Source organism: Eulemur rufifrons, chromosome 20, assembly GCF_041146395.1.
Source record: "Eulemur rufifrons isolate Redbay chromosome 20, OSU_ERuf_1, whole genome shotgun sequence".
NCBI lineage: Eukaryota > Metazoa > Chordata > Mammalia > Primates > Lemuridae > Eulemur > Eulemur rufifrons.
Window position 1 is genome coordinate 44,897,141 of NC_091002.1, and position 13,120 is coordinate 44,910,260.

General features: G+C 40.9%; 1 protein-coding gene across 6 annotated transcripts in view; it reads right to left on the bottom strand.

Annotated features, from left to right (window-relative positions):
* BCAS1 (brain enriched myelin associated protein 1) overlaps positions 1–13,120 on the bottom strand; it is a 78,852-nt gene that overhangs the window by 20,353 nt on the left and 45,379 nt on the right. For 4 of the 6 annotated variants that reach the window (XM_069496051.1, XM_069496050.1, XM_069496048.1 and 1 more), the window contains 2 exons: positions 12,743–12,955; positions 2,921–2,962 (listed from right to left, as the gene is read on the bottom strand). In XM_069496051.1, coding sequence (XP_069352152.1) covers positions 2,921–2,962; positions 12,743–12,955 — 255 coding nt within the window. The remainder of the gene's footprint in view (positions 1–2,920; positions 2,963–12,742; positions 12,956–13,120) is intronic. The other 2 variants (XM_069496052.1, XM_069496049.1) reach the window with 1 other exon arrangement.

The window sequence follows — 13,120 nt, forward strand, 5'->3', positions numbered from 1 at the left end:
GGTTTCTTTCACTGGCAGCTGAGAGGTTACTTACTGAGAGAGATAAACAACAGAAGTATCCATTTCCTTGGTCTCATAGGTCATTGGAAGGAAAGATTTCTTTTTCAATAGAACAGTAACTCAATTAACCAATGGCCAAACCATTTTCAGATTACAACTGAAGGATTCCATAGTTTCCATAGTCCCCATATAAATTTATTCCTGATACAACTAGAGGCACATTCTAAGAAAAGGGCTAAATTTCCATGGGCTTCAAAAGCCTTATTTTTCTTTTCATGAAAAACTTTGAGAGATGTTGAAATCACTCTGCCCTTTGTTTTTTAAAACACAGGTGGGCCTTGCATTTGTTGGTAGATTGGTTTTGGAAAGTTGTAGGTAGAGAAATTTAAAAAAACAATAAACTCAGCCATATTTTAGCCAGAAGAAGTCACTAGTCAAAGCACTCTTGTAATATGGTTAATCACATCTAATTATCCTGTTTTGAAGATTTAGAATATGATACATTGTTTTTACTAATGTCATCTCTCTGATTTGGGAGGAGGAAATTAAACTAAGTCTGTTTTACATATTCCATCAATCCATGTGGCCACTGAGTCATCTGTGAGCTGTACAATTTCACTGTGCAGTATGATCACTGATTACTGGGATGTAACTTACTGTGTTGTCTCCTACTCACTAACAATTACTGCAGGGGGCTGAAAACTTTTCCTGCAAAGGGCCCTGCCAGTCACAGGGTCTCTGTTGCAACTACTCAACTCTGCTGCCTGGTGACAAAGCAGCCACAGATATGTGTAAAGGCATGAGCGTGGCTGTATTCTAATAAAACTTTATTTACAGACACTGAAATTTGAATTTTATATAATTTTTACGTGTCACAAAATATTCTTCCTTTAATTTTTTTAACCATTCAGGAATGTCAAAATCATTTTTAGCTTGTGGGCCATCTAGAAATAGGTGGTGGGCTGTAGTTTGTCGACCCCTAAATTACTGAGTTCTTCCTATGTTTTAGGCACAAAAGTAAGAACATTAGATGAATTATCTTATTTAATTTTCCCAAGAACCATAAATTCTAGATAATATTATCACCATTTAATAGATTGGTAAACTGAAGCTTAAAAGGTGGCATAGTCTGAAGAAAATGGGGACAAAATCACAACTATTTAGCCTTATTCCCTCCAATGACAGGCTGTTAGAAGATGAAATTTTGAAACTTAAGAAGAGAAATACCATTTCCAGAGCTAAACAATTTAAAACGATTTTTAAAAAATTTATTTAAAATAATTTTTTTGACATGGGATCTTGCTATGTTGCCCAGGCTGGACTCGAATCCCTGGGCTCAAGCAATCCTTCTGCCGCAGCCTCCCAAGTAGCTGGGACTACAGGGGTGTGCCACTGTGCCTGGCTTAAAGCAAGTTTTATAATGCATCTTTATTTTCTTTAAAAAAACATTTTGCCTTTTTTAATGTCCCTCTCAGCTTTCATGTTATCTTTTGGTATCAATAATTAACTTTTAATTCATGCTTATATTTCTGTCTGAAATTTCACACTAGAAAATGAAATATCTTCTGTTTGCCTGTTAGAGATCAACTCTGCATTTTAGCTTCTGAGCTGCAGGAGGCACAGGGTTCCTCAGACAAGCAACTATCCAGAAAAGTTTCTCTTCAGAAAGCTCAGAACCTCAATGCTAACTGATGCTCCAGATTTTACCTGCAGCATTAAAATTTAAAGTTCATGGGAAGAAGACTCAGGGACTTCTTCCTTGTGGGTTGCTGAAATAGAGACTTCGACTCTCTAGAAAATAGCCAGGAATTCATGGGAACTTTCTGGAATTATGAGAGACCTAAGTTTTGCTGAGCTACTAAGTTTGGCTCAAGAAAGGAATGAAGGAAGGAAGGGAGAGAAGAAAAGAAAAACAACAAAAATGACAAATAAGAGTTCAAGAGTTCTTCTCCTAATAAGAATCATAACATACCCATGCTAATTTTCATTCCACATCATGGACAACATTTCTGGAACATGTTTGAATTTTCAACATCTGTTCAGTTCCAGTCACTAAATACAAATGAAAACACTGGCCCTACCCATGGCCAATAAATAAGAGATACCCAGAAGAAGCCATACATACTTTGCTTTGGCAAAATGGTAATCTTTAGTTTCTATCATAAGCAGCTGTGAATTCACTTATCCCCACTTATAAAATTTTTCAAAGACTATACTTTCAGGGCAGAGAGCTGCTGTTTTGGGTCTGAAACTCATGAGGCCAATTTATTAATCTCCCTGAAAAATGTTTTAGAAAGATGTATTTTTGTGATGTTTTATATAGTACCATCCCTTTAGACATGAATATACTGTCTTAAAAATTTTGGTTATATTGTCCTAGAAGATTGAAGGCCAGAAAGACAGTGAGGCTCAACCTATCTGTCTCAAGTGTAGACCCATGGAGTCAGCCCTCCAGCCGGAGAGTGTTAGTCTCAGCATCTGTTTTTGCAAGATGTTCTCATGCCCGATGCAACTGCCTGTCAGGGTACCACACAAAGTTAGTGAGAAGTTGGATCATCATAGAAATAAGGGTGAATGATCAGTCATGGTAGAGTGAAGCAGAAGTTGCAGCATCATTATCCCTTAAAGATGTGCAAAGCTGTTCCTATGTTTAGTAGACTCTTTCAGCCCCTAACTGATACCATAAAAATGTGTGCTCTGATTTTGCATTTATATGGCATTGATTTAATGGGAATTTACAAAAATTTATGCAATGTGATTCCCCATTAATCCCTAATCACACGACAGAGTGAAAGAGTCTACAGCAGATGATAACACTCGGAACATGCAAGAACACAGCATCCCAGAGCTGAAAATGCCCAGTGATTGGACATGCAGAAGATGAGAGTGGAATGATTCTGTGCTTTAATGCATAACTTACATTCTCCTCTGCACCTGTGGGGACTGAGTCCTCTTTAACTGACTAAAGGAAGATAAAAACAAAAGTGAGAGTTAAGATGTTACAAAAAAATTTGTTACATAAAAGCAAAGGATTAGTTGGGCTAACAGCTCTATGGTGCAATTCTGAGACATTAAGTTGAGTGTGCAGACCTTGTTCCAAAAAGAACTTGAAAGAGGCTTACAAAAATGCAGGCAGTATGTACAAATCACGTATTTTAAAATGCAACAAAGGGAAAATTAACACACAGACGCAGCCAAGATACAAATGGAGAGGGGAGAGGTGTTGCTACAGAAAACACAAACCACAAAGTCTTGGCTGTGGGCGAGCAACACATTTGCCATTACATTTTCTCGTGGCCGATGAAAAGACAAACATACGATTTATCTCAACACACAGTCATCATTAGGTAAAAACAATATTCTGGTAATAAGTCTAAGGAAGTCCATTCCCTGGTCACTACAGAGTAGGCAGGCACTGTGATACAACAAGCAGGGTCCTTAGCCTTGTCCTGACCACAAGACATGGCCGGTGGTCCTCAGTCTGGACCAACTTCATCTTGTCAAAGCGCAATTTGGCTAAAACATTGCCATGGAGGCCAGAGAGCTGGAGTCCAACATGTCCAAATCAAACACTGTTCTATTCCCTAGAGCTGTAGTCCCCAACCCCTGGGCTGCAGCCCGGTACTGGTCCATGGCCTGTTAGGAACTGGCCGCGCATCACCACCTGAGCTCTGCCTCCTCCCCATCCTTCCATGGAAAAATTGTCTTCCATGAAACTTAGAACCTGGACACACAGCAGGAGGTGAATGTCCAGCAAGCAAGCAAAGCTTCATCTGTGTTTACAGCCGCTGAGCTCCACCTCCCTCCCGGCGGCTGTCGGTGGAAAAATTGTCTTCCATGAAACTTGTCCCTGGCGCCAAAAAGGTTGGGGACCGCTGCCCTAGCATAATTCTGGCATATACAATCCTTCCCCAAATAGGAGAGGAGTGATCCCAATTCTAGCAAAGGCCAATGCCATAATCATTCTATCAGTTAGCCAAGCTCCAGCTTTAGAGGTTATCTTTGCATCTTTCCTTCAGTGGTTCTTAAACTTTTGTGGGGATGGTGGTGATTGCTGACCACTAGGAGACTCATTTGATAGATCTGGACTCTCCTTCCTGCCAAAATGAACATAAACAAAATACTTTGCAAATAATTTCAGGGTTCATAGACCTTCTGGCTCTCCTCTCTGGGATTCCAGGTTAAGAATGCTTCCTTGTATCCACTTTGTTACTAAGTCCCACCATTCCACCCCCCACCTCCCCCCACTCCCCCTGCCTTAAAACATCCAGCAGGAGAGGAAGAAGGGAAGTGATATTTACAAATATGTCTTCTGCACTGAGTGCCTTGCCTGCACTATCTCACTTAAAGTCCCCCCCAAATAGTAAGTATTAAGATCCTCATTTACACAGTAAGAAATAGGGGTACAGAGAGGTGAAGTCACTTGTTCTGGCTGAACAGCTAGAAAGTGGTGGAAATGGTTCTAAGAGTCAAATTTATGCCCTGCTATGATGACTTCAGGACCAGATACACATTTTCTGGTGACCGTGTGAACTTCTTTCTTCACTTACAGACTTGCTGTCTCTCTAGGTGAGATCTTCAGCTTGGACCATTTATTTCTATTTATCTTCTCCCCATAGTGAAGTTTCCCTGGGCACAAAAATGGCCCTGAAAATCATTGTGGCATTTCTGGAGGCTTCTAATAATCAGGAAATTACAGTGCATTCAAAAAGAAATCTGCAACTAGTGCTACTTCCTTGGAACTACATCCCTTTTCTCCAAGACCAGTTGGACGCTATTTAATACTATGAAGAGGTAAAGAATCAAATGATATTTTTAAAGCCAGTCCTCCCCAACCTTGACCCACAAAAATTTCAGGAAATCGATACTGTCTGCTTTAGACCGAGAAAACCCTCCCGCTATTTAAGAATAACACTTCTAGGTTTTCAAACCCTATTTCCTGTCCCTGTTGGTTGTAAACACACTAGTTTTTATCTTTGATTTCCTGTGTCTGGAAAGTTCCCAGCCATTGATTGTTCTCTGCATTCCCGAAGAAACTGGCAACATGGTGAGGAACAGAGGAACTAATTCTGATGTTTCCTTGCTCTTCATTATGGTTTCAGATTTCCAGATCTTTCTGATGTTTAAAAAATTGGCATTATAAATACTGCCTGTTCCCCCAAAGATAGCTATTTTTTATTTTTCAAGTCATACTACCGAGCAAAACATCCCTCACTTTGGGGATGGATCCATTTGAGCATCTTGCGTGCTTCAGTGATTTTCAAACTGTCTTCTCATTCTCCATCTGTCCATGTACCACCTGTATTTACTTGATATTTTTCTTTAAATTGACTTTTTACTCAAATATATATATATTTTTAAAAGTCTCATTACAGTAAATGTAATATCAACATCCTTACTGTAAGAGAATGTATTAAAACAAATGCAATAAATAAAACAGAATTGTTAAGAAGAGAGATCAGCAAGCGTTAGCACAGTGGTAAATGCCTATTAATACCAAGAAGACACTTTCTTCTTAATGTTGCCAAAAGAATTGGAGTGGAATGGAAAAAGGAGACAGCTTTTTACTATGTCACTCATTAAATTTTGTTTAGGACTTTATCCAAGAACCATCCAAAATCATTTTGAACTTTTTTATATATTTGCACACTGGCCCACAGGTGTAGCTTTCATGGCGACAGTTGAAATCTCCAGTTAGTAAAAGGACCCAAAAGTGGATAATAAGAAGCCAGGTTCTGGTCCCCCTTTACCGTTTGGCACATGTAAGAGAAAAATTCTTTCCGGATGCTCAGAACCCACATCTAAAGCATCACGGATTGTAGAGTCACGTTCAAATTCAGTGGTTAACCGTGGGCAAATTAATCACATCTCTCTGAGCCTCAGTTAACTTACCCAAAGATTGACTACTGGACTATCTACCAAACATAGGATTGTTTTAAGGAAAAAATAAAACACAGCATGTGTAGGGAAACTCATGGCTGGACATGGCGGGAACAGAGCAGGTGTAGTCTGGCAGCTGCAGTCAAGTCCACACAGTTCCTCTTGGTACTTACACGGACACCGTCATTTACGTGGCAGTTAGAGACCCTGGAAGGTGTGTGTATATGGGGGAGAGGTGGGGACAGGAACACTGTGAACCATGTCTATAATTAGAATTCAGTTGTCTAAAGCCTTTTCTATAAGTCAAGGTGTATGAAGTGGAGCAGAAATAAAGATTTCAAGAAATGGACCCCAGAAAGAGAATTCACCAGTGGAAATTTCAGGTGAATCTGCTACCTCCACTAATGGTAGTTCTGGTTAGGGTGCTGGTGGCTGGGAGAGCAACACAGTCCCGCTCAGCTGTCCGTGAATTAGGTGTGTACTGGGGAGAAAGAGGGCTGTGTGGACGCCAAGGGTGGGTCTTGTCAAATGGGGTCACTCTAGGGCCCAAGCAGGTGAACTATGGCAGGTTTGTGAGGCCCAGCAGTGGTGATGGGTAGGGTGAACTGGCATGGACCTTCCGCTTGGTGGAACTGCTGGTGGCAGTGGTGTGGCTTGGGGACAATCACCTAGTAGGGAAATGGAGCAGCCCAGACTGACTCGTGATCACCTGTCCTGGGTTCCCAGAATTATTTGGGCATGGATTTATGTCTATCAGTCTACGAAAATTGCTGATATTGACTTAGCATATGTAAAGCCCCTAGCACAGTGCCCGCACACGGTATGCTTTCAATTAACAGTAGCAACTTTCATGAATGCTGGGAGGAAGTGACACTGGCTAAGTCTAGTAGACCTATTTAAGATTTCTCTTGATTAATTCTATGCTGCTCAGGCCAGATGTGTGTTTGCTCCTGAACTCCTTACAAACAGACATTTTTAATGCTGCTTTTAGGTTATTTTAAGTTCCAAAGTTGGAATGGGGTAGGGATGATGTGGGCCTCTGTTAAGATCTTGATGATATAATACACAACAAAGGCACGCTGACCTTTATAAAACAAAAATTCTGGGTCATACTAACTTCAGCCCATTGTGCTAGTATTTTGAGATCTTTATCATTTGCATTTTGGACTACAGTAATGAGCCCACCCAGTTTATAAACTTGATAAGTGTGCTTTTTAGGTCATTGTCCAAGTTACTGATAAAAAGTTTGAATATACAGGGCCAAGGCCAGATTCCAGTGGCCTCTCCAAAGACAGCTTCTTGCAATGTGTTTTGTTCCTTAGTAAATATTCTTTATTGGCATGTATCCCTCCACCAGAGCATGCATTAGATGAACTGTACAGAGCTGAAAAAAAATGGTAATACTAACAAAAATAATAATGATTAACAACTCACATTATCGGGCTACTATTGGGCTACTATCGTCAGGCAGTGGGTTAAGTTGCTTTCCATTAGTATTCCAAGTGGGAGCAGATTTCTCTTAATTTCTAGGCCTCTATTCCAACATGTATTAAACTTTCACCCCTACTCTAACATTACACCTCCCTTTGGGGTTTGAGGTTTGTCTCTGCTCTTGCTGAAAGCTGATGGTGTATTAGAGGATCCTCATTGAACCAGTTCTTTGGGCCAAGCCGGGATCTCACATTTAATCTGTGTTTGTACCCAGCCTGGTTTCCATCCTCAATACATAATGACAAATGAAGGCTTCAGGCAACTTTTTCCTTTTCTCTGTATGTTCTCCACGTAGGAGAAAGACGATGAGCCGAGGAACCAGAAGTATTAGATTCTAATTCATTACTCTCTGCTGCCAGTGAGTATGTTGTGGGGAATAAACTCTGAGGAGGAGGAAAAATGACTTCATTCTTCCACATCGGGAACAAATTCAGGAAGGGGGTTGCAGAGACAAGAAGAAAAGCTGGACGGAATTTGTCATAAAGCAGCTCATGTTGGTGAAAAGGAGAGAAGAACAGAATGGTTTGAAATTGAAGTCTCACCTCTGCACGCCTAGGGGCATTTATTAGGCCCTCAAACTCCCCAGCACAGTCAAGAAACTTACAGAGCATGAGACGTTCATTCAAATCTGAAAACCAGAAACACTCCCAGTCTTCTTCCCTGAACTGGACAGCTGGCTATTATCTGGTGAATCTAAAAATAGTTCAGCCTCATTAACAACAACAATAAAAATCTAGTTTAACATCTACAGGATCCTGTTTGGACATTTATGATGCCAAGAATAAGGAGCTAAACAGCATATAACGTATCAGTATTCACTTGAATAATAAGAGTTTCTCTCCTTTAAAGAGCACATCCAATTCTTAAAAAGAAAGTTTCTTTAAAATGCTTTCACCTGGTATCATTTAAGCCAACATTTGTCCTGTTCCCAGCAGGTCTTCTGTAAACACACTGTAACCATGTGACAGCTCCTCAGTTCACTGATGTCAGTAGCCCTAAGACCTTCTCTGTCAAGCCCGCATTTTCCAGCCTCTCTCTCAAGTGCTTCCACGATCGTCCAGCCACACGCCCAGACTTCCTTATTAATAACTAGAATCCCCACGGGAAGGTGTAAAAATCTGCATTTGAAACAAATGATCCAGATGAATTTTTAACTTCTTTAAGTCTGTTTTGATCTCTGTTGATTGCTCTCTTCTTTAAAGACTCCTAGCGTTTGTCACCTGTACCCCACAGGTAACACCAAATTGCAAACTTCATTGTTTTGGAAGGGGCTGTAACTCACTGAGTAGCAGTCACTTGGCATTCTTTTTTTTTTTCCTAACTTAATCCTCCCAATAAACATGAAACGTAGACATCACTGGCTGGTTTTATATTTGAGGAAACTGAGGCTCGAGGGTTTAAGTGATCTGGTGAAATTCAAACATCCAGTAACTGTCAGAACTGAGATTTGATAATGTGTCTCTGTGGCTTCAGAGCTCATGTTGTTTTTCTTTCTTTTTAAAGAAATGCATGGTTTTATTTATTTATTTATTTTTTTAACAGAGTCTCCCTCTGTTGCCCTGGGTAGAGTGCTGTGGCATCAGCCTAGCTCACAGCAACCTCAAACTTCTGGGTTCAAGCAATCCTCCTGCCTCAGCCTCCCAAGTAGCTGGAACTACAGGAAAGCACCACACTTGGATAATTTTTTTTCCATTTTTTTTTTTTTAGTAGAGACAGGGTCTTGCTCTTGCTCAGGCTGGTCTCGAACTCCTGACCTCAAGCGATCCTCCTACCTGGGCCTCCCAGAGTTCTGGGATTACAGGCATGAGCCACCTCGCCTGGCCTCTCACATTATTTTTCCACTCCAGCATTTGTCTCCCCAAAAGGAAGGTAGAAAAAGGGCTATTTTGAAGATATTCCACATATATCATTTACTAATTACATATGGACATGTGCACACACACATGTGCATGTGTGTGTATATATCATGTTCCTCCAAAAGAATTTCAAGTCTTTTGATGATAGCAAATGAGTCTTATACTTTTTTATACTTAAGGTGGTGTTGGCACCAGAAGCCACACATGAGCATTTAGTCATGACCACTGACTGATTGTTCATACTTGAAGAAATGATGATGACGTCATGCATTGAGCACTTACTATGTCTCAGGTGCTCTATATGTACAATTATTGGTTTTTCACAACACGGTGAGATAAACATGGTCCTTAACTTACAGATAAGAAAATAGGGTCTCTGAGTGGTCAAGCAACTTGGCCAGGGTTACACAGCCCAATCTTTTTGATTCTGTTATGCAAGACTTTACCATATACAAGAATTATCAAGATTACATATCCCAACCCTCTCATTCAACAGATGAGGAAAAAGAAACACAAACAGGGCAAATAACTTACGTAAGATCACAGAGCAAGTGGCAATCCAGTTAACCCAGAATAATAAGGGGCATATTTACTCCAGGTAACTGGATTTTACACATTTTGGGAGAAGTACAATATAATTTGAAATTAATTTCCTCAAAGGTTATTTTTGTTTGTATTTTATAATAAGAACTATTTCAGCAGTCAACACTATAAATCAAAATAACTTATACTTTCATTCATATCCACAGCCTGCTATGGGAAAAATTCATTTCTGATGTTTGTATCTATAGACTTATAAACTCTGAAATCAATTTGTTTAAAAGCTTCTCAGTTAAAAGAGACAGAAGGAAGAAGAGACATTAGGGTTAGTTATCAGTGAAAATATAAGAATTTCCTAGCTTTGTCTCATTGTATTTTTCAAAATTTTTACAAGTATGATTTTATAACTACAGCCTTTCTAATTTAAAGGCAAGAAAACAAAGGTCCTCATTTCACTTTCTGCTAGAATATAAGCTTCCCCACAAGAATATAAGCTGGAAAAGAGAAGGCATTTGTTTATGGCTATTTTTTCAATGCTTAGTACTTAGCACAAACTATTTAGCACAAAGAAAGTGATTAAAATATTGTTGAATAAGTGAGACTTCCATATTTTACTTCCATATAGAGCTTTTCTTTCTGATTGGGTGCAAGAGGGAGAGACAGGTGATTTGGTTTTCAGTTTCTCTTAACTTCGTAATTTTAATAATCTACTAAAGAAATAAAGCCGAATAATGGTGCAAAAGACACTGAGACTGAAATCAATGAAATTCTACCATTAGGGGGATGAATGTCAAGTTGTCCTGACTTTTATTTTCAATGGAAATAGCTTGAACTTCAAAGAGGAACCACTGTGTGCCTGACAGATTCCAAACATCAAATAAGCCCTTGAGGCAACAGCTTAGCAGCCGTGCTGAACTGCACAGCACCCAGAGACAAAGCAGTTGATGTGGTTAGTTCCCCAGCCCTCCGAGCACAGAGGAAACAAACGACAGAGGTAACAGTGACAGTTACCGGGCACTTTTGTGATACATGTGGTGTTGTTTCACCGGCATTATTTCATTTAATTCTTACTTCATTTCTATGACATAGGTAGTATTATTATTTGCATTTTACACATGAGGAAACCGAAGCTTATAGTGTTGAACTGAGACCCAAGGTCAGGTCTGTCTGACTCCTGACTTTGAACGCTTCCATCAGTATTCCTCAAACTTCAGTCATTGGCCGACTGTCCCTGCGGTTTTTGGTGTGTGTCACGTGTCATCTCTAGCAGCCATGGAGTGTATGGCTCAGACTTCCTGACGAGGACAGCCCCCCACCTGCCTTGCCTTCAGCTTCCACCGCAGTGTTCATGCTGAGGGTCTGCCCTCCCTGGTGGCTCCTTCACTGCTGTCCAGCATGAAACTCCCGGAATGGACAATCCGTACTCTAAGAGCCCTGTTGGCTTGGCCACGGCTTTCTCGCGCCACTTTGAATCTGAGCCTCTTTTGAGCCTCTTCCTTCCTTCTCTCGCTCCCTTTCCAGGTGTCAGACCCACCCTGTGGTCTGAAGGCCCCCTCTACCCACCCCTCCTCCTCCCCTTTATCCTTCACAGGAACCTTCCTCCCATAGATCCCTTGCATGTCAATGCTGTCTTGCTGTCTGCTTCCTGGAGGACCCACATTTACCATTCGGTACCTAATATTGGTGCCATTATTCACGTTACACTTTCCTTTTAATTAGATTCCTTTTTAAACTAAATACATTGAGTCTCACCTTGAGCAATATATATATTAAATCTCGTTTAATGTGCTAGCTCTATTTTTCTAATACACTTTGAATAAATAAAGTGTTCAAAGATGAGTCACTTAAGTCGTCTTCCTTGCCACTAATATACGCGTATGCACTTGGAAATTGTTCCCTACATTATATCGCTGGCAATAATAAAAGATATTTTAAGATAAGTCATAGTGGGTGGGGGAAGGAGGAGGATCAGAACAGAAATGTCAACTGACACCATCCAAAGTTTTCATGAAATATTGGCGTTTGTGTTCTGGGAATAAGCGAGAAGGAAGATTTCGGTACAACAGGAGCAAACAGGAAAGAGGCTCAGGTGGACTCTGGACAAGAGAGTGAAGCCGACACCACAGCGGCATCTGAATTTATCATCTGCTTTGTGTGGAGTGCCAAGTGGCACGGGTGTTTTGAGGAAATTACTGAGTTAGATTTTTCCAGCTCTGTGAATTGTAGCCACCCCCTCACCCCTGCCTTCTTGCTCATCATTTGGCCAAATTTAAAACAGGCGAGAGCTCTGAGCATGTGTGGCAGCTGGGGCTTGCTCGGCAGTGATGATTAAGGAAGAGCTCGCAGAAGTGCTCAGCCCCACCCACCATTTCCCTGCACGCCACGTCCCTCAGGTACTTGAATTCTAGACTGGGGGTGGGGAATAGAAGACAGTGATTTGAATCTTCCTGACAGAGAACACAGTGCGTACTTGTCCTGGAGGTGAACGGGGTGGACACCCTGGTTTTCTAAGAGGAGAGTGAAGACCTAGGGCTTCATCATGACTGATCCTGTCTGGCTGGGGAGAAGCAAAGACAGAGAGCCCCGAGGAGGGTCATCTTGCCAGGGCGAGAGTGCTCACAGAAAACCAGGAGGCTGCCAAAGTCATAAACCATTTTAGAAGAAAATGAAATCATGAAATACCACAACCCTGCCTCACGCATCGGAGTCATTCAAAGAATGAAAAACTCTACTTGTTCATTTCCTTTTCTTCCCCACGAACACAAGTTTATAACATGATAGGCATTTCATTTCCCAGGAGTCCATTAAAAGAAAGCTTTAATTCATTGGTTAAGTTGAGTCATTTTGAAGAAGAAGAAGAAAGGGGAATTAAAAACCCTCCATGCATTGTTGGGTACAACGATTGGCCCACTAGAAATAACTTCTCAAGTCATCCCAGCCCCAAGGACTCTCTAGATCTTGAAAATCAGACTTACCTTTTTCCAAAACAGTTTGCCCAGCGGCAGAGAGGTGGGTGCCGATTTCTCCTTGGCACTGTCCTTCGCTGTCTCAGTGGACGTCCCAGACTGCACGTGACCCGATGGGTTGCTGCCCTTGGGGTTCTTGGCCGCCCCTTGGGTCTCCTGGGGTGTAAAGTTGCCTTTGTCTGACTTACTGTCGGCCGAAGTGGTGGGTGACTTTTCAGCACCCTATAGAGTTAAAAACATTCCAAATGGTCTCAAGATTTCAAAAGTGAAAGACCTTTTTTTTTTCAAAAATAAATATGGGCTGGGGTTATGCATGATGTTAATTTTCTTCTTTATAATTTTCTGTATTTTCCACACTTCTACTGTGAATATGTATTTATGTTAAAA